This window comes from Centruroides sculpturatus, unplaced genomic scaffold, assembly GCF_000671375.1.
Source record: "Centruroides sculpturatus isolate CEXI.00-Female unplaced genomic scaffold, Cexi_2.0 scaffold646, whole genome shotgun sequence".
Classification (NCBI taxonomy): domain Eukaryota; kingdom Metazoa; phylum Arthropoda; class Arachnida; order Scorpiones; family Buthidae; genus Centruroides; species Centruroides sculpturatus.
In genome coordinates, this window is record NW_019384827.1 from 225,244 (window position 1) to 247,429 (window position 22,186).

The following is a 22,186-nucleotide window of genomic DNA, read 5'->3' on the forward strand; positions in this document are numbered from 1 at the left end:
CTACCTCCTCGCACCTGCCGCGATCTACATTACGTCGGCGTGACGTCGACAAAAATGCCACGTGCAAAGTCGGTCTCGTTCGCAAAGCGGAACCGGAAATGAATACGCCGCAATTACGTCATTTATGTGCTTATCCGGTACACGTAAGGTTTTTGGAATGATATCTTCATTCTTTTTTTAAAATTATTTTTAAAAATGATTTATTTTTAAGAAAATTAAATAATTTTCCTATCGTTTTTCTAAGAAATGTTCTTATTGCTTTTTTTTTTAGATATTTGATACTTTAATAATCCGGATAATGTGTAATTTAAGAAGAAAAAATTTAATATTATTTTTAAAATTAATTCTTTATTTTTTCCTATTTTTGTTCTTAAATTTTATTAATATTATATTGTAAATTAAATACATACCATATATAATTAAATAAATTTAAAAATAAAAATAAATATTCTACTTTATTTTTAAATCTAACTTTCTACAGCCTCAAAACTGATATAAAATTACCATATTTGAATCATTTAAACGCTTAAAAAAACCCAAAATCTTTCTATCTATACATTATAATTACTTATTTTTATTGTAATTATTTTAAAATTATTATAATTAAATTTTATAATTGATTTTTTTTATAAATTAAAATTTTGATTTCTAAAGTTTTTCCGTGATTTTAAATAGAACTTCATAACCATTTTAACGGACGTATGAGACATATATGACGTCTTGTATTGGTGTTTTCCATTATCATCGTCTCCTATTCTCTGGGGCAAACGTGAACACGTGACAATCACGACACGCAACATCGCTTTACTCTAATAACATCGACTTATACTTCCGGGTTATATTCTTTCTTACAACTGTAATTAATCATTAGTTTGCAATATTTTAAAATCTATTCAACTAAATTCAAACTTAAAAAAAAAATTATTTTAAAATCTTAATAAATAAGTAAATAATTTATTTATTATTCTGTAACGATTATATTATAATGCATTAATTAATTATTTAATTAATTACAGTGTTATTATGCAAATTAGATGATCTTTTAAGGCTAAGAAATCAATCGAATTCGAAATAATTGATGAATGAAGTTATGCAAATGAGTCAAAAAACTTTTAAATAAGGGGGTGAGATTTTGAATATGTCCAGGATTGTAATTTCCCTTTCACAAGAAAGGATTCGGGATTTCAGGACAGAAAAAATCCCATCCGAATTTCCCGGCCCGGCACACGTATTTGTAAAATATAAGTGACTCGTACAACATGAAATTCATATAAAACGGAATAATCAACAGTGTTATAGGGGGGTCGACTGTATGCATTTTCTTATAAGGAGAAATTCGAATTTCATGCATTATCGAACTAATGGTATGAATGAAAGTATTGATCAGTGCTTTAGTTAAAGGAATGACATTATCTCAAGATGAATGTACTATTCTTAAGAGGAGGATCAATAAATTATTTAAATGTTGACACAACGTACAGTAGTTAAGATGCTATCGAGAGAATTTCGAGGAGAATGATACTACATTCACGAAGCATTAATATACAGCACAAATAACTTTTTTAAATAGAAATATATAATAAATATGCTATTTTCTGAACATAGGAATGTTTATAATTTTAAAATTTTTATCGAAATTTATGGAGAACTAATACAAAAAATTGGAATAAAATTTCGAACATAAAAATAATTTTACTTCTCCGGATGTTATATATAATAGAGGGAAAGTATGGCCCCCCAAAATTTTTACATTTTTTGTACTCGGGGACCTTGAAACGTCGAGAAATTCAAATAATTAGAGTGTTTTTTTTTCTGTATGTATAGATGTTAGTGTATGTGAAGGCACGATTTTGTTCACCCTCTTTGAAGCTTAATTCTAGTGTCTTTTTGTCGAAAATTTCTGAAATTTTGCAGGGAAGTTTGTTTATTAGGGGGATCGATGTTATTAAATTTTAATGGTTAAAGATGGAGAGGGTGTGGAGATAAAGGGGTCGTTTATATCTCCAGTAGGATCAGACTTAATGACGATTTACCCGTTATTAGCATTTACAATTTTTTATAAAACCCATCCCTAACCTCAAAATTAAGCTTTTTGCTACTTTATAATAGTTAAAAGTATAAAAAGCAACTCGTTGCTGGATTTTATTTTATATTAAAGCCCACATTTGAGTATTAACTCCTTAGAAGTGAGACCACATAACAGGTTACTTAACTTTTCTTTAAATTTACTGAGTTAATTAATATCTTCCGACTTAATATACTGATGATAATGTGCAAATTGACTGAGAGGTAACGAAGGCAAAGATGGATGATGTTAGATGAGGAGAAAGAAGGTCACATATGCGAAAAGTTAAAGATGGTCGATAGAGGAGGGAAATGGATAGAGTAAACACAAAAATAGAGACGATGAAGATCAAATTTAAGGGATTTTGTCGTGTAAAATATTTGAATTTTACATTTATGGTAATTGCTACTTGACGGTACAAGTTTTTGCACGTGAATTCGGCACGATGTTTAAAATTAGGTCTATGTTTTTTTTTTTTAAATAGAATTTTGACCTAATATAATATTATTTTTTACGTGTAATCTTATCCTAAATTCTTGTTTAGTATTCATACTACCGAAGTAAACTCTTAACAAGTTTAATTAGATATGGTCGTGGTTCTATCAATGTTATTTCCAGGATGATTTTCTCAAATTCCATTTCTTTGATTGTCAAATATAAATAGATGACATAGTAATTTTGCATATAATTAACACAAAAAAAATTTTAAAGATGAGAATATTTGACATATTAAGCAAGTAAATAATACCAAATATCACACTTTTAAATATTTTATTTCGATTGTTTTTATGTTTTTAAAAGTCTTATGTGATATAAAATTACGAATTCAAAGAAAAATTATACAGATTAATTCTTTTCCACAACCGATCGTTCACGACTCCTCGAAGATCTAAAACCATGACTGGAAATTTATTCGGTAGTTGATTGTCCTATAAACAAATTGAATATTTAGAACCTCCACCTGCTTTAATTTGCTCATTATACGATGCTTAAAACATATAAAAGTATATATTTAAGTCCTATTTATTCTATCAATGTGAACTTTCTCTATCGAATCCGATAGAGATCGGATCAATGGCAGTTGAATAACACTTAGAGGGAACTAGTGGATAGTAATTACAAGTAACACAATAGGTTTGGTTGGAATGAAGGAAATCGACACAGACTCTCCACATAGGATTATCGTGTGACATTGGATTAATCGTGCATAAATACGATTCATTCCATTAACTATATAGAACACTGACCAAAGTATCTACTCCTATACTGAAGTATAGGCGAATGCAAAGACCGTGAATATCGTTACACTGTTACGGCATGTCAACCGATTTAGAAGAGAAAGAAAAAATAAATAAATAATAATATATATTTATCAATGTAAAATTTTAAAAAATATTATTGTTATTATTTTATATTTACATTCTGGAACGTGGAGTTTCTCACTATGGTGCCATTTTTCCTCCTTTTTTATTAAAGTTAGATGAGAACTAAACATTTCGTTTATAATATTAACATAATAAAAATTTTTATTAAATTGTAAACTATTGAATTTTTTGCGAGTTTACATTGTTTGCATGTAATATATATTATTGTTATTATTAGAAAAAGTAAAGACAAAATAGAAACATTAACTACATTGATAGTTTACTTTAAAATTTTTCTCGCTCTGTTTAACTTAAGTTGATAGATTTGTATCTAAATTATATGTAAACATATTTAAAACTTTTTATTTAAAAAAATCAAGCAATGTTTATGATTTATAAGTAATATTTCGGTTAAATACTCTAGTAGAAAATTAAAGAAATTTTGACCTTTATAGATTTTAAAAGGTAAAATTCTATTGTAAAGTACGTCATATCTTAGAAAATAATATATGTTTTGATCTAAAAAGTTTTAATAAATCCGAGGAAAGTCGTAAGAGGAAACGAAAATGTAAAATTCAATAAAATTTTATTTATGAATTTGTATTACTCGATACAAGTTCGACTAGGAACGAGCATGCATGAAATAAAATTAAAAATTTGAAAAGATTACTTGAATTTTTATAGAATTGAACCGAAAATAAAATATTTTTTTAAATATACAACTCGAATTTTATGCAATTTTTCGAACAATAAGATATAAATCTCTTATTATGTGGCACAACAAAAATTATTTATAATGCGTAATATTCAGCTGTGTATGAAAATATAATAATAAATATCCTCTATTTAAGCTTATTAGATATAGAATATAATAATAAATTAGGAAGTGGAAGAATTAAATACGAATATTTGCGTCATCCTATGAGGATAATGAAGAAGATGATACGAGTTTGGCACTCATTTAAAGAAGACGAAATCTTATACGAATCTTAAAATATTCCCTTTCGTTTTTCTGTTTTTATTTCTCTGGTAATTAATTAAACTTGAGAAAAGTCACATTTGTTTAATTATTTTTTAATAAACGGCTCGAATACCAGCTGATTACAATTGAGTAGCTGTTCAGAGCTCTCTTGAAGAAAGAACTATTGGAAAATTCTCAACAAAGTTTGTATATGCCAGTTCGATTTTCGGGAAAAATTTACTTAAAAATTCAGCCGCTAGGGTAAAATTAGGGCTACTGTACAGTACGATTTTTACCAAAACTCTTGAAGATGTTAGCTACGAACGTGGTGAAATGTCGATGAATGGTTTCACCTATCCATTTCATCTATGAAAAATCTAGCAACGAGTCTTGCAATGATATTTAAAACTGCGTGTAACGCCATCTGATTTGATTTTTTATTAAAAAAAACTTTTTATATAATTATTATAAAATGATAAAAAGGTTAATTTTAAGGGTAGAGACCGGTTTTATAAACATTGTAAATGCTAATAACGAGTAAAATCTTCATTAAGTTCGATCCTACTCGAGATATGACACACTATCTTCCACTTCTTCAACCTTTAACCATCAAAATTTAATAGAATCAATTCCCCTAATGCACAAACCTTACTGCAAAATTTTGAAAATTTTCGACAAAAGACACGGGAGTTATTAAGCTTCAAACAGAGTGAACAAATTCGTGCTCCACAGGCACAAACATCCATACATACAGAAGAATTTTTTGCATTTTTCGACGTTTCAATGTCCACTGAATCCAAACATGTATAATATATATAATGTAAAACGATACCAAGGTCTCATGGATCTACGGATGGTGGGAGACTACTACTGGTTTCTTGTGAAAGAGAGTAAGAGGAACTACAAAAGGAAATCAATATTCTCTTGGATCTAATATAAAGAAGCATTTTTAAAGATAAAGCTTTCAAGACGTTTAAGGTACTTAGTATACACGTCACAGTATACAGTTATTATAGGTCAGCTAATACAGCAGTTTACCATCTTGATTTATCCGCCATGTTCAAAACAATGTAAATAAAGAAACGAAACCACCTTAAAATGATTTTCACAGATACATGTGATACATTCATACTGTATTCTGTATGTGTACCGTTGTATAAAGGTATGTCTATATCTTTAGATCTTTGCGTGATAAGAAAATTTAAAGGTGGTTTTTGAAATTAGAAGGATTTTTTCGTTAAGAATCGCCTATTTTAATACTGGAGGGATAGTTTAATTTAATTATATGACGGCATATATAAGCCGTATCAATGATGTTCATGGTAATATGAGTCATAAATCTAATGTAGATTTGTCTGATATTGAGCGAATATTTTCTTTCTAAATACCATGAACTTATTTCGTTTAATGCAATGTGTTTACACACGTTTAAATGCTGTTTATTTATTATTTCAGTTCCGTTTCTTATAATAGAATTATATTAGTAAATTCAACACAAACGGGATCACGCAAGTAACATTTAAAACATCCGGAACTAGAATGCGAGCGCTCCTTGCACGCAAAAATATTCGTGTATTTTTATATAAAACATAGCTTAAATGTTCTAATTGAAAAATATCTTTTCATTTCATAAATTCAATTTCAAGAATTTAAAATATACTCATTTTAACAAGTAAAAACTTCATCCAGACTATACCTCGAGTCGTTACTATCGTCAACACAAGTTACTGCATCACGATAGCATTACAGACACTAAACTATTGGCTAATAGTAGCGAGGTTGCGCCCGAAGTTTTCATCTCTAAAACGTGAACGTCGAACGTCGAGCGCCGCTAACAAGATAGCGGCGCTCGACGTTCGACGTTCACGTTTTACGGACGAAAACTTCGGCCGCAACCTCGCTAATAATAATTTAGGAGAAAAAGAGCTAGAAAAAAATTTTATAAAGAGAATACATCAAAATTACTAATATTTGCTTTGAGCAAATGATAATTCCCATATCAAAGCTGTATAACAGATACTAGACAATTAAAATGGATGAATAGTTGAATCTATCGTCGACGTTCAATGTTGCCTTCATTTTGTCGCCGTGAGATTCCGCCTTAAATACAGTGTACACAGTATGTATTTTATCTTTCCAAATTCATTTATTAAAATAATTATAACCACTTATTTTTTAAAAATAATATTATTCATCCCTATGTGGTCTTGTAGCTCATTCACGAAAACCTGGACACGCGGTTTTAGAAGGAACCTTTATGAATTTTATTGCTTCAAGAATTTAATTAGCATTAGATCATTGAGCAAATAGAAAATACTCGAAGACCAAGCTTTTCTTTCTTTTTTTATCACTGAGAAATTGCAAAAGAAATGGCTGTCGTAGGCAGAAAGGAGGTATTAAGTATTACATGTTATAAAGTCCATAAATCGCACGACACTATACATTCATCACTGTATCTTTTTTGATCGTTATTATATCTTCTTCATTTGTTTAAACTGTTTTATATGTTCAGACTTAACATTTAAGTTATAAAAAGGTGTTTTTGGAGTATTATTTTCATCTTTCTCTTAAATTTTAATTGAGGAACCGCGGGATAGAATTGAAGTCGGGAAAGATGCAGATGGCAGGCTGGTCTTCTTTCCTTAATAAATGGAGAAAAAGCGCTAATAAAAAATGCTATAAATGCCGATAATTAAAACAATTTAATAAAGTTTTTTTTTTGGGGAGAAGACACGAAAAAAATCTTCCAAAGTTTACTTTCAAGGAGTGGCCACTAACATGTGATTAAAGACACTTACGCACCCTACAAATAATAATTATTATATAAACTAAAATATTTTAAACAAAACAAATAAATTATTATTTTTTAATATATTATTACTACAGTTTAAATTTAAAAAATTTTAAATGGATAAATACCATTTAATATAACATGTTACGCAATTACGATATTACGAAACTATCGGAACTCAATCCCTTCGAAATCAAAATGGCTTCCTATACGCTGTCTAGCACTGTTTGGGAAATGTTTCGACCGAGTTAAATCGCGAAATCAGACCATATTTAAATTATTTTTTCGTTTTTTGTATCGATCATGTTTCGTGGCAAAGGTTGGTTTTCCGGAGGATTATGGAAGCCGAAGAATCCTCACTCTTTAGAGCATCTGAAGTGAGTTTTAAAAGTTGTCAAATTAAATTCAAAATTTCCCTAATTTTTGCTTCATTTACTCAAATATTACATTAAAAATATCCATTTATAATCTTTTTTCCTTTAATTTTAAATTAATTTAACTTATTTTACATATTTTCTTGCTTCAATGTTAATAAACATGACATGAATCTAATTTATAATTTGTATTCAAATTGAAGTGTTTTATTACATTTTATTAGCTATAATTTACAGTAAAATAATGTAAATCTCTTTTATAGGTGCTTCTAGATGACAAGCAGCTAAGTTGAAATGAACCATTGCTTTTGGATATGGATTGGTGGTTTATTTACTTAGCTACTTGTTGCTTAGAAGTACCAGATAAATGTATTTTTTTAATCATTAAATATCTATTAACGTGTTGCATGGCCTTATAAAATGAAAGATCATAGTTGTTTGTCTGGTGTTTGACAAAATGTTGGGTCGGCCGAGTCCATTTTTCCCTAATCTGCTACGTCTGATCTTCCTCTGCCTTTTTCAATTTTCTCCATGCCAACTCTTTCTTGGAAGTACTCTTGGCCTTTTCCCCTGTAACTGTTTATCAAAAATTTCTTGGAAGTGTACAGAGTGCGGCACCAAAATCTGGACAAATTACACATTTTTTTCAAACATATTTTTTATTGCAAAAAGTTTTACAAATTTTTTTTAACCACATTGTTTGTAAGGCAATAAAGAATACATTTACTCGATATATTCCCCTCCTGCTTGAATGACTGCCTCCACCATTCATGGTCTGAAGCATGCACAGGCGCGCTTTAATGTGTCACGGTCCATATCGGCGAATGCTGCATCAATAGCGCCTCTCAATGAGGTTTGGACTTGTTTGTGACCCTTTCAACTACACTCCATACATAGAGGTCCAAAGGATTCAAATCTGGGCTGTTGGGAGGTCAGAATTCTTTCAACCAAAACATATAAATGTTGTCCAACAACCAATTTTGCATCAAATGACATATTTTAATTGTGTAAGACTTGTAGCAAAGGTCTTCCTTGATGATTTTATGCTTAGTTTTCTTGCTCACACCAACAACCGACAACAATTTTCAAATTGACTGACCTGGATCCTCAAAAATCAGCTTCTGAGCCTGTTGGATGATTTTGGGTGTCCTGACAATGCACTCCTTCGAGTGAGTTTTCCTTGCTGGTGTTGTAAAACCTTCGTTGGACTTCTCTGACTCATTGTACTTTGTGACGACATCACACACAGTCAGTCTCAGGTACCCGAAGAACAGAATGATTTCTGTCGCCAAGTGCCCAGCACAAACACTTTCGATAATTGTGGCTTTTTGGTTATACTCCACACTTGGTTTCAACATTGTGGCTGTTTTGAGGTTATGATGATTTAGTACATGTGTCAAGATATTTGAAACGCCAAACACAACATCTACTGGTATAGAACGGCAGGAATTTGAAATTGAATTTTGTCCGGATTTTGGCGCCGCACCATGTATCACTCCCCCATCCTTTTCAAGTGTCCAAACTGTTTCAATCTAGATTGCATCATTCTGTTACCAATACTATGCACTTCCAATCTGTTTCTAATATCTTCATTTCTTATTTTATCTAATCTTGTTTTTCATAGAATTAACCTCAGGAATTTCATTTCCATTGCTTGAATTCTACTGTGTTCATTTTTAGTGTATCTGTTTCTGATGCATAGGTCAAAATGGGCACAAAATAGACATCATATAAAAGCTTTTTTCATTTTAACAGGAGTTCATTATCCCATGTTGAAGATAAACTGAGTTATTTTTCTGTCATTAATTTATAATTAATACAAAAACTATGCATATTATTGTGTTCTTTGAGTAATATATATAAATTTGTGAATAGTAATATAAATCAAATTTTATACTAATTCACGTGGTAGACTACCACGTGAAGCTGAAGACTGGTTATGTAACCTTGGTATAGGATTGAACGATGGTTTATCTACTAAGCTCTATATCTTCTTTCTATGATTAGTCCCAATAGTTGATAAATTTATTGGATTCACATTTGAGAATTTAGCTATTAAAAAACTTGTAAATATCTCACTAGTTGAAATATAAAATGCAAAATCCAAAATGTATGATTTGTTAATTTATTATGCATTTTAATATTAAATGAGACTATGCATTAATCACACCATTTATTGAAGATAATTATTGAAAATCTTTACTAGATTGTTGTTTATAAGCAAGTAGAATATAAAAAATTGCCATGAAAGTGTATACCAATCAATTTTTGTAGTAATTGTATAGCCATTCTTCTGATAACCATTGACTTGTTGCATGTAATCTGTCATTAATAAATTGATGCTGTATGATCTTATATAATTGTGAAAAGTTTGAAAATAGATTTTGATATAGAAAGCTTTTCAGAAAGTATTTGTGTTTAAGAACATACAAACATTGTTTCCCCCCTTTTTTTTTATAAGAAAAGACCTTAATGATCAGGGGTGGATCTAGGTTTTTCAGGGCCTAGGGTTTATTGAAGTCCAATGGAGCCCCATTTACAATAAAACAAATAATACTATAAATTATCATTATTATTATATTATTAATTATTTTTTACTATACATCGAGTGCTCATTGTTAATGAAAAAGTATTAAAAATTTATGATGATAATTCAATTTTTGTGACCCATGACACTGGAGGCCGAGGGCTTAAGCCCTATTAGTCACTATGTAGATCCATCTCTGTTAATGATAGAGCATTTAAACAAGATTGTCTTTTGAACTCTTTATTCTTTAACCATATTAAATATCTAAGCTACTGTATTCATGCTGTAAAAAACCAAAATTTGACTTGTCATGTGTGACGGTTCTTCTGTAAATGGTAATGAGATTTCATTTGACAGTTTCAGATTAGTGAGGTTATATGTAAAAACAGAGGAAGTCAAATAGGTCTACAAATAAACATGTATATTTTAAAAATTTTATTCTATATTTGGTACATATATTTAAGTTAAAATATGTAAACTCCAATCCAGCTGCTAAATTTGCACTTGGAGCACTCTATTTATACATTAATTTTGATTCATCATTCCTAATTTGTATACTATAGATAAGTAGTAGTATGTTTATTTTTGATTATTTTATAATTAAAACAAGAATGGAATAAAAAGTTGATGTTTTGAAATTAATATACTGTATTGTATTTTATAAACTTATGATAGTTAGAAATACTTAATAAAAAATTTATCACAATTACATGCATGCTCAGTGCCATGTGGCCAGTGATAGTAGCATTTAACTTGAGTTTAGCATCCTTTCCATGAAAGAAGAATGATGGATTCCTCTTTAACTTGGAGGTTAAAACATGAATTTAGTAGTGATATGAATAAATCTCCAAAGAAATACTATTAGAAACAAGAAACAAGTGGAAAATCTATTAATAGAACATATTGGAAAATTATTTTAAATGTGTATTTGAAGTTACGTAATGAAAATCCCAAATGGAATGTTAAGGAATGTGTGAAACAGGTCACAGACTTAGTTTCCTGTTGAACTGTATTGAAAATCAAAAGTGAATGAAACAAAATGATGACAAAAGCCAGGAATCACCCATGTTATCTTCTCTGAACAAAAAGAAAAAAACTGGAAGCCTCATTTCTACCACTTTGATTTGCTCAACAGAGATGTTTGTAGTCATTTGTTTTTGAAGTCATCTGTAATAAAAAAACTCATATTGTCATTCATGAGTTTTTTTTTATTACAGATGAAATTCCTGCTGTAAAAAGGTAATGTTTGCAATAAATTCTGATCCTGATTGTCAAATTTAGGCCAAACTTCCATGAAACATCTGATGAAGGAGTTGGGATTTGCATATGTAAAAAGAAATCAAGAACCTTTCAATTCAGTTCAACAATTCTTTTTGAAGACCACAGAATCTTAGTGGCACCATTCCTATCTTCAGAAAATAAGAGAGTTTTGACAACAAGGGAAAAAAATATATCAGCTTGATGAAACTTAGGTCAACACAGGTCACGTTGTTTGCCATGTTTGGATGCTGTGCAAACTGTACAAGATTTGTTTGTACAAGAACTGTACAAGAAAACTGCCATGTTTGGATGCTGTGCCTGTTGTGTCAGAAATTCCATTGAGAAAAGGTAAACATTTTGCTGTTGTCCATGCAGGAAGTGAATATGTTTTCATTGAAAATGCTTTATTAATTTTTGAAATTAAAACAAACAACAATGATGTCACAATGAAATGAATGGCAAATTATTTGAAGAAAAATTTCAAAAACAGCTCCTACCAAATTTAGAAACAAAATAGTTTAATCTTGATGGATAATGCATCTTATCACTGACATTTTTTTCTAATTTGACAGAGTGATAAGGTGCATTATCTTATCATTGTCAGATTAGAAAAATTGTCAGAAGTTGAAAGAAGCAAGACATCAAAGCATGACTTCATAACAAAGGCATTCCTTTTAGGGACAACATGATAATTATAGTTGTTGGACATTGTTCATTCAGTTCATCATAAGTTTGAAGGGTACTGAATTCACAATATAGCCCAACTGGCAGGTGTGTGTTATGACTACTGCCATAAACCACTGCATGCTGAACCTGATTGAACTGATTTTGGGTAATGTTAAGGATTTGTGATCTATGAAAATAAATTTTTTTAATTAGTCAATGTGAAGGCCTATTCTGTAAAGAAGTAAACAGAATGCAACTACAAGATTGAGCTAGTTGTGTAAAGCATGTGACAGAAGAAGAAAAAAATGTGACAGCTAGACAACAATGTCAATAATCACTTCAATAGCATTGTAATTAACACTATGACAACAGTTCCATTAAATCATCAGATGATGGTGCTGAATAATTTTATACTGTCCAGATTTCTATTAAGCATAAAGCAGTAATCATTTCCATTATATTTTAAACACTATTTTATTGTTAAAGATATTAATTTCTTTGTCCTTGTAGATAGCCTACCTATATTATTAGCTATACATTCTGTAGTTTTTTTTTTTTAACTCTTTCCGCCCTGTGGTCACTAAGAGGGCCTCTTAATTCAAGCCCGTTATGGGTTCAGCCAGACCCACAATGGGGCTGCCGGGTGGTGAGGGATGGGGCCCAACATATCCGAACGGACCACCCCCGAAAAATTCCTGGGGATTTTTCGACCCATTCGGATTCGAACCCTGGTTTCCCAGAGCGGTAGGCTACCACCTTGACCGCTCGGCCATCCGGCCGCATACATTCTGTAGTATATAATAATAGGTAGCTTAATTCAAATTTCCTGCTAGTGAAGGAATCTGGTATACACCAGATTCTGACTTCATGGGGATGGAGTTTAGAACACATTAATTATACAGATTTTTTTTAAATCTATGATTTCTTTGATGTAGTCTGGAATGTTTAACAGAAAAGTGAATAAACTTGATTTGGATTAAATTGTGTTTGGACTGGCACAGGCTCAAATTAGTGAGACGGCACTATAATTAAGCAATAATAGTGTTTTTTAAATATTTAAATGATAATTTTAATTAATTTATATAATTATTTTTTTTTCTTTCTTGGCTGTTATGTATATATAGCCATAGAAATTATTGGAATTGTGTTAAGTTTGACCCTCTGGGTTTTTTTTTTTGCAAATCTTCATATTTTGAGATTTCCTGAACCAAAAGAAGTCAAAAATATGGAGAAAAAATTTCCGTAGATGTGTGTTGGCATCTATTTTGTTTAATATCTCAGGATGGGATAAAGATTAAATTAAGAAATAAAATTTGGCATGGTAGCTGTGTATAAGGGCATTGATACTATTAAATTTTTATTGTTAAAAAGGCCAAGGAGATAGAGAGATAGAAGGTGTTGTGTCATCTTGAGAGGATTCAAGTGTAATGATTTTACTCATTATTAATACAGTAGAGCCTCGAAAACTCGGCACTCAATAACCCGGCACTCCGGATAACTCGGCAACACCCTGGCAGGGCAAAAAATCCTTAGTTAATTAATTTTCATTATAGACAGCTTTATGACTCATAAAGTATTTTTCTAAGGTCTGTCTTATCAGGTAAATTACTGTACACTGTGTATTCATTAATTTTCATTTTCATGTAGTAAAGGCTCTATGCCTTCATAAAGGATGTACTTTTCCTTTGTTTAAGGATATTTGGGCAGTTTATTCTCTGTTGTATTTTCAAGCAAACAATACATACAAGTACAGTACAATATTTTCTGAGGAAACACGCATATTTATCCTTTTTTAATCCCATTCCCGATAACCCAGCATTTTCACAAACTCGGCCACCCTTCAGTCCACATTAGGCCGAGTTTTTGAGGCTCTACTGTATTTACAGTTTTTTTATAAAGCTTGTCTCTACTCTCAAAATTAAGCTTTTTACCATTTTATAATAAAATTTTATAGTAGATACCATTATATACAGTTTTATTTATTATAATTAATAGTATAAAAGTAATTTTTTCATAACAGCTGAGAAAGTTATGCAACTCATTACTGGACTTTTTAAAACTTAATGTGTGTTTATTTCAGCAATGATAATTTAAAAATGAGAAAGTAGATGTTTTAATAGATATAAATTTTGTTTACAAAATCTTAACTAAATTTATAAAATTTAAATGTAATTGTTAAAAGAAAGTTATGATTGTTAATAGCATTTCTAAATTTTTTATTGTAAATTATATGAAAATCTGTATGAAATATATTATATTTAACCTGTTTCTCTCTTATTTAGGTTTCTTTATCAGTTATTATCAAAAAACCAAACAGTTACAGAACAGAACAAAGGATTATTAGTTGAAACATTAAGATCAATTGCAGAAATACTTATATGGGGCGATCAAAATGATAGCACAGTTTTTGAGTAAGTACTTGAATTCTGTATAATTCTATAAAAATTTAAAGATTCTATTATTTTACATACAAAAATACTTTGCACAATANTATTCATTAATTTTCATTTTCATGTAGTAAAGGCTCTATTCCTTCATAAAGGACATACTTTTCCTTTGTTTAAGGGTATTTGGGCAGTTTATTCTTTGTTGTATTCTCAAGCAAACAATACATACAGGTACAGTACAATATTTTCTGAGGAAACACACATATTTATCCTTTTTTAACCCCATTTTCAATAACCTGGCATTTTCACAAACTCAGCCACCCTTCGGTCCACATTAGGCCGAGTTTTTGAGGCTCTACTGTAATAACAAAATTTTTTTTATTGGATCTCAGTTGAATAATTTAAATTGAAATTAAATTATATTCAATAAAAGTGAAATTCAATAAAGCAGTTTTTATTCACATTAGAGTTATTTAATGTAAAACAGGATACAGATTTAAATAAATAAAATATGATTTTGTANTAATTGTTAAAAGAAAGTTATGATTGTTAATAGCATTTCTAAATTTTTTATTGTAAATTATATGAAAATCTGTATGAAATATATTATATTTAACCTGTTTCTCTCTTATTTAGGTTTCTTTATCAGTTATTATCAAAAAACCAAACAGTTACAGAACAGAACAAAGGATTATTAGTTGAAACATTAAGATCAATTGCAGAAATACTTATATGGGGCGATCAAAATGATAGCACAGTTTTTGAGTAAGTACTTGAATTCTGTATAATTCTATAAAAATTTAAAGATTCTATTATTTTACATACAAAAATACTTTGCACAATATTTTATTATATCTACATATACAAACACCTAATGCCTACCTCTAATGACAAATTACTTTATTCTAATCATTTAATTAGCCATATAGTTGCCCGATATTAGGCGATTGTTTGGCAATTTATTACATATACAAACATCTTGAAACCTGATATATGATTAATAAGCCAAACAACTACCAGATTACAGAACTTTCTAAATTATTAAAAGTAATAAGAGATGGTGCCTAATGCCTCCCTGTGATGACAAATTATTTAGAAATTAATTTAAAAAGAATTGCGAATAAATACCCCAATATAATACGCTAGTTGTTTGACTTATTTTATCATATCATTGTAAATTAAAGTAAATGAATATCATCACAGCATAATATATATGTTGATTTGTTTAGTTGAATTCTTTTTGTTTGTTTAAAATAATAGTAATGGTTTATATTCAAAATACATCCAAACAATTTACTTTCAAAATTTCAAGTTGAGAAGTTTACTTGATTATACTAGTGATATTTCCTATTACGATTTTCTACCAACAGCTATTTTTTTTTTTTTTTTTGCTTATATAATTTTTTTGTTTTAAATTGTTTGAGGGCATTTCAGTGAGAGATAACATGGTCTTTTTATAAATGGTTTCCGACAAAACACTTTCTGAAAAGCAACACACTTACACCATGCATAGTGACGCAAATGATATAAGAGATAAAATTAAGATGGTCAAAGTGTACACTATATATTAATGCAAACTAAAATAAAAGTATTTTTATTTTAGCTTGCATTTGTGACAATGTGCAAGTGCCCTCTATGCTTTGGCATCACTTGACCGAAGGGTTGGCACCACTTTGTTGATACCACATCAGGATTCTGACACCACTGTGTCTTATGGATAGACACAGAAACCACTATGGTCACTAATTATTGTTTACATGCAAGCAGTCGTCTGCATATGTGTTCAGACCGAGAGACTCAAAAGAAGTGCACTCCACAACTTGTTTAGCAAAATTACTACCTGTTTATTTACATAGGATTATACATATTCTTATAGGTATAGGAGGTTTGTGAGGATTTTCAAATATAGAGATATTAGGACTATCATAGCAGGTTCCCAACCATGAGAGAGAGAGAGTTTATGTGGTCTTGAGTTGTTAAATACCTGAAGTTGTAAGCTTCTTGAGGAGATTTGTACATTTGCAGGTGGACTTGTCCTGTAGGAAAATGGTATTGCCATTTAGCAGGTAGGATGAGCTTTGTTTAATAAGATGTTGGTATGGGCACCTGGCAGGTTGGATCTGGTCCCTGGCAGCAATCAATGGCGAGGATTTTGATAAGGCAGTGTGTCCAAATCTGGAGTGAACACTCGATGATGGGCAAACTGGAAATAAAGGACCAACTCTCTTGTCGTCATTGATCTTTTTTTTTATTTGGAGGCACTCCCCTTTAATTTCAATGCCCTTTTTAGGTAAGGTTGGTTGGTTAATCCAATAATGATTTTTGATGTTATGTTCTCGATAAGTCAAAAGTGACGAATTCAAATGATGTGTCATCTCAAGACAAGGAAGCAAGTCCTTGGGAAATAGAATCACTTCCTGCTAGTTGACAAAAAACAATTGTATTTTGTATACAGGAATATTTGAACTTATTTTCTTTTGTTTCTTTCAAAAAGTTTTGGAAAATTTTTTTTTGTCAAGTTTGTGCTTTTGCACATTAATGTGTATGGTGTACACTTTGTCCATGTAACATGTGCAATTATATATATATTATATATAAAGATTTTTGTATAATCATTGATTTAAAAAAGTTATGCACTATGCACTAACACTGTATTGGAATCAAATGAAATATTATTAGTGTGAACAGAATTGTGAGAGCCAAATTTGTTGTGTTAATCTATTTTCCCACGAACTTATTTCCTTATAATGATGATACATCGAATGTGTCACCTGGAATCAACGAGTGAAAATGTGACTATTGGCCACGATGTACTAAACCTCCTAACGAAGTCATGGGAAAAACCCAGGAGGAGTCCCCTAATAAAAAGGGGGGGTGACAACAAGTCAGGGCAGTTGTCATCAACCCTTTTTCATATAAACAAACGACACTAACTCTATAAAATTAACTCTAAATACCAAAATGATTAATTTACTGTGTTTTTGTTGTTTATAACTCCTGTTTTTAGGTATTCGGTATTCGGCCGAATAGTGATTAAATATTCGGTATTCGGCCGAATAGTGATTAAATATTCGGTATTCGGCCGAATAGTGAAAAATAGGCTGAATACCGAATAGTAACCGAATATTCGTTACATCACTAGTATTTACCATATCTTGAACTTACTGTGAGCTCTCTCTCGGTCAGGGTCGTGTTGGATATATCTCCATATATCCCTTTAGCAATTGTGCTAAGTGTCTAACTTACTTTTAGCCATTGGGCTAAGTTTCTGAATGTTGGAAACTTGTAACCAGTATCTCATAGAATTTGTAAATACTATCTAACAATAAACAGGTATTTTTGTTAAATGATAATTTGTGGAGTATACTTCTTCTGATTCTCTCCTGCCGCCATTCAGGTCCAAAGTACTGACAGTGGTGTCAGTACTTTGGACCTGAATGGTTTACATTTTTTACACATTGGTGTCAGTCCTGACAGGGTGCCAAAGAGGCTCTGACCCTACGGTCACAGTGGTGTCAGTCCTGACAAGGTGCCAAAGAGGCTTGACTCTGTGATCACATAATAATGATGGTAATAAGTGATTACAATATCATAGCAAAGGGACAATTTCCTATGGAACAGTGGTACAATTTAAAAAAGACCCATTAGCATCTTGCAGGACTTGGCTGTATTCATGAGGTGATGCAGGCGTGGAGGCTTACAAGTACCATATGACATATGTTGCAAGTTCTCTCCAGATACCTTATACTTATAGATGGTCAAAACTGAGGTTTCATCTGCAGGACTGACAAATACTTGATGGGTGATAAACCTGAGGATCTGACAGGCCAAGGAAGTGTAGAAAAGTGACAGACCTTTCTCAGAAACCCTAACTGTCTGCAGTTGACCATTATCTTGCTAGAAAATGACTGCTTGCAGCCTTTCTATGAAAGACAGCATATGAGGGTGAAAGATTTCCTGAATGTATCTGTGTTGTCAATATCCCTCAGTCCACTAGTAGGGATGATCAACTGTCATATGAGATGGAGGCTTTCCTGTCATGATGATCAACAGTAAACATGAGATTTAAGTGTTTACCAGTGGTCCTCCACACTCTAACAAACTGATTGTCTTTTCCTAAAGAGATTCATCACTAAAGACAGTACTCTGTCAATCCATAGATCCACACTTCTGTCATAGCACCACTGCAAATGATGTTTCTGCTAATGACAAGATGCACAACAGTTGCCTTATGTGCAAATTTGCTTCTGCTAGCCCTGTAGATGGTATGTGAAGAGGCAGAATTCTGTAGCAAGATTTCCAGCTGTATCTTGTGATCAGACTAACATCTCTCCTACTGCTCTGTGTGATGTAAGCAGACTCTAGGCATCCCATGTATGTGTCTTTAAGTATCCACTGTTCCAAAATCTCTTTATGATTAGGTCACAATGTCCCAGATGGTCATCCTCCTCCGCAACCAAATTTTGCAGCTTTTCTAAAACTCCATCAGCTGTGCATAGTGTCTTTGACTCCTGTCATACAGACATGCTTGACATTTGAAGATCTCCAAACAACAGATACACCGGAAATTCTGAATGTTGTGAGCCTTTTTATAGGATACTGAGGTAGTATTTTTAATGCACTTTGGTGGTTGTAGCTGGTATACAACTGGATCACAACTGTAATTATTTATATTATAATTCTTCTGAATGTCATTATTTTTTAATAATACTAATCCTTTTATTTGTTAACTAGCAGACCCCGCCATGCATTGTTGTGGCTCAAAATGTATCTATTATAAATTTATAACGCTTCCCCGTGGGGGAGAATTTTTCGAAAAATTTCTTCTTACTGTACATTCTGTTACATACCCTATTAAAATGCAAAAAACCGCATCTAAAATAGTATAAATAGAAGCAGAGTTCTTTACAGTAAGCCTTAATCCTAACCATCTCCCTTCAGTGGGGGGAATTTCGACACGTATATTATATAAAAACACATGCGTATTCGAATGCAGCGTTGTGTCAAAATTTCAAAGGAATCGGTAGGAACAAACGAACATTACATTTTTATTTATATAGATAGATAGAAGATGATCTGCTTTAGTTCATTTTCACAGAAAAGCATAATGCCTCACAGAAAAGCAAACTTAGGGCGTCGTACTCGTAGCGCCATCTGTTGGACATAAAAGCCTTAACCTAGATTATATATTTTAATTTACATGAATGTTTGACGAAATAATATACAGCCTATGTCCACCCTGAGGTTCCATTCTAAATATTGATGAAAGAATTTTTGAAATCGGATGAGTAGTTTCGGAGATTACATGCTGCAAACATACATACATACATACATACATACATACTTACTTACATACATACTTACATACATACATACTTACTTACATACTTACTTACTTACAAACATTACCTCTTTATAATATTAGTATAGATAAATATGTTGAAATCTATTTACTTTAACAACATTCGAAATTTACTATTTTTAAAAAGACACTGATTTCATTTATTTCAGGAGATTCCTATAAATTTTTTTGTATTAATGTTAAAACTGTATCTCATAAAAAATAACTTAATCCTTTTGTGATTTTTAGGATATTATAACTAAATCATAGACTAAGATATTCTGCACATATTACTCACTGTAAGAGTCAATGTCTCTTGTATTTTCATATCAAAATAATTTTCCTATTCTATAGTTTTTTGTCTACAGTATAAAATTAAATTTGTTAAGCATTAAAAAAAAGTGAATTTAATTAACAAAATTCAAATAATTCTCTGAAATTTAGACTAGATTAAGAGAAACATTATTTTGCTTTACTCTTTCTGGAAAGAAATTGATAAAAACACTTTTCTGAATAAACTTTATAATTTTCATTCATATCTAAAAATGTTTAAAGAATATCTAGCAATTAAGATTCATAAATGTAACTAAAATTTTAATCAGAAATGTACCCATCCACCAGGTAGCTGACCATGTGAAGTTTTTAGTGTCTCACAAGTCTTCCTGGAAGACACTTTCCTCAGCAGATTGCTTTATCTCATCAATTCAAGTGCTATTAAGCATGAAAAAATCTAGATAAATAAATAAAACTCGCGCCAAAATTGTATAGCTTCTTGATAAAAAGCACTGAGTTCAGCATTAAGAAAAATCGTATTAATGCTGAACTAGTGCTTTTTATCAAGAAGCTATGAAAAAAATCTATAAAAAGTTCATAGACTAGTTGAAATTAGTGCAGAATACTGTAGAAATTTTTGTATCTGGTACTTGAGATAATTCAGATAATGCATGCCCTTGAGAATTTCATATTCAAGAACATGTAGCATTTCTGATTTTGTAAAATTTGTATTAACTTATGTTTTGCTCTTACAATTTAAACAAAGATGGACTGTTGATGATACAAATATTAAAACCAATAAACAATTAAACCATATAAATTAATGAAATGATGATTTAATGAGTGGGCATGATTTATGCAAGAGTTAATTTGAGAAAATGTGCATAAACAAGAATTCATGCAATGTAAAAATACACTGAAATTCCAAGAGAATTCATGCTTTTAACATAAATAATCAACAAAACAATTTTTTGAGCTATGTGATGTATAAAGAGCTTTACTGTATTTATATCAATAAATTACAAGTTAAATAAATTTTTAATGAAAACTTATATGTACTGTGTGAAAAAAATTTTCTTGAAAAGTTAACTGAAAGTTACTTGTGTACTAAAAATGTAAATAATACAGGGTTATTGAAATTAAACTAACCTAACTCAGAGTTCTGGAGAGTGATCTGCTGGTTGAAATGAAACATTTGGACAACAGGTACTTCAGATAATGCACTCACCATTTATTAAATAAAAAAATTTTTGGACAAAAAATCACTAATAGATAGTTGATGCTGGTGCTATGCAAATCACAGTTACAAATGTTCAATATATGCTCCATACACTAAAGCATGTTTTCCACTGCTGAATGCGATGAGTCTTCTTTAGTCACAAGAACATGCTGATGAACTCTTCCATTAGATCTAATGCAAATGCATATCTTTCACGAGAGACCTGGTCTTTCAAAAAACCCCTTAGCCAGAAGTCATATGAGGTAAAATCTGGCCAAGCTGTTGGGATCACCCGTTCATTCATGAAAGTCTGCCTTAACACACTTTGAACAGAATGAGGGATGTGGGATGGTGCACCATCTTTCATGAATATGGTATCTTGAAGGCTTTGTTGAAGCTCTGGTATTGAAAAGTCATTAGCATGTTAAGATACTATTCTCCAATAATGGAACAGGTTTGGACAACTCCAACGCTATTTATCAGTGACTTTTTATATGAAAAATTTTTATTTAATAGATGGCGAGCACATCATTTGAAATATCTGTTGTCCAAATGTTTCATTTTGAGCAGTAGAATATACTCCAGCGTCTTCTGTGTTGGGAAAGTTTGATTTTGACAACTCTATATATACAAGGTCTGTTCAAAAAGTATCGGACCTTATTTTTTTCCGCGTAAACCAATGATGCGCGAGAGGCCTCCTTTGGTGGAGTTGTGGAGGGGACAATCATGCACATCTCTGAATTTTTTCCCGCCTGCAGGAAGCGTCAGTCGTTGGCAATCGGCCTATGAGTGAGGTCATGTAGAGCGCTCTCGTCGGATTCCACTAAGCTGAAAAATGACTGAACAACGCGAGCAGCGGTATTACATCAAATTTTGCCAAAAACCTTGACCATACCCTAGTGTAAATCATTCGCAAGATTCAGCAGGCTTTCGGGGACGATCCTCGAGGCCAAAAAAA

General features: G+C 31.1%; 1 protein-coding gene across 1 annotated transcript in view; it reads left to right on the forward strand.

Moving 5' to 3' along the window:
• Positions 1-7,372: 7,372 nt before the first annotated feature.
• LOC111630034 (protein CLEC16A homolog) overlaps positions 7,373-22,186 on the forward strand; it is a 75,812-nt gene continuing 60,998 nt past the window's right edge. The window contains exons 1-4 of the mRNA XM_023374036.1: positions 7,373-7,558; positions 14,291-14,419; positions 15,032-15,160; positions 18,518-18,660. Of these exons, the coding sequence (XP_023229804.1) occupies positions 7,485-7,558; positions 14,291-14,419; positions 15,032-15,160; positions 18,518-18,660 (475 nt within the window). The 5' untranslated portion in view covers positions 7,373-7,484. The remainder of the gene's footprint in view (positions 7,559-14,290; positions 14,420-15,031; positions 15,161-18,517; positions 18,661-22,186) is intronic.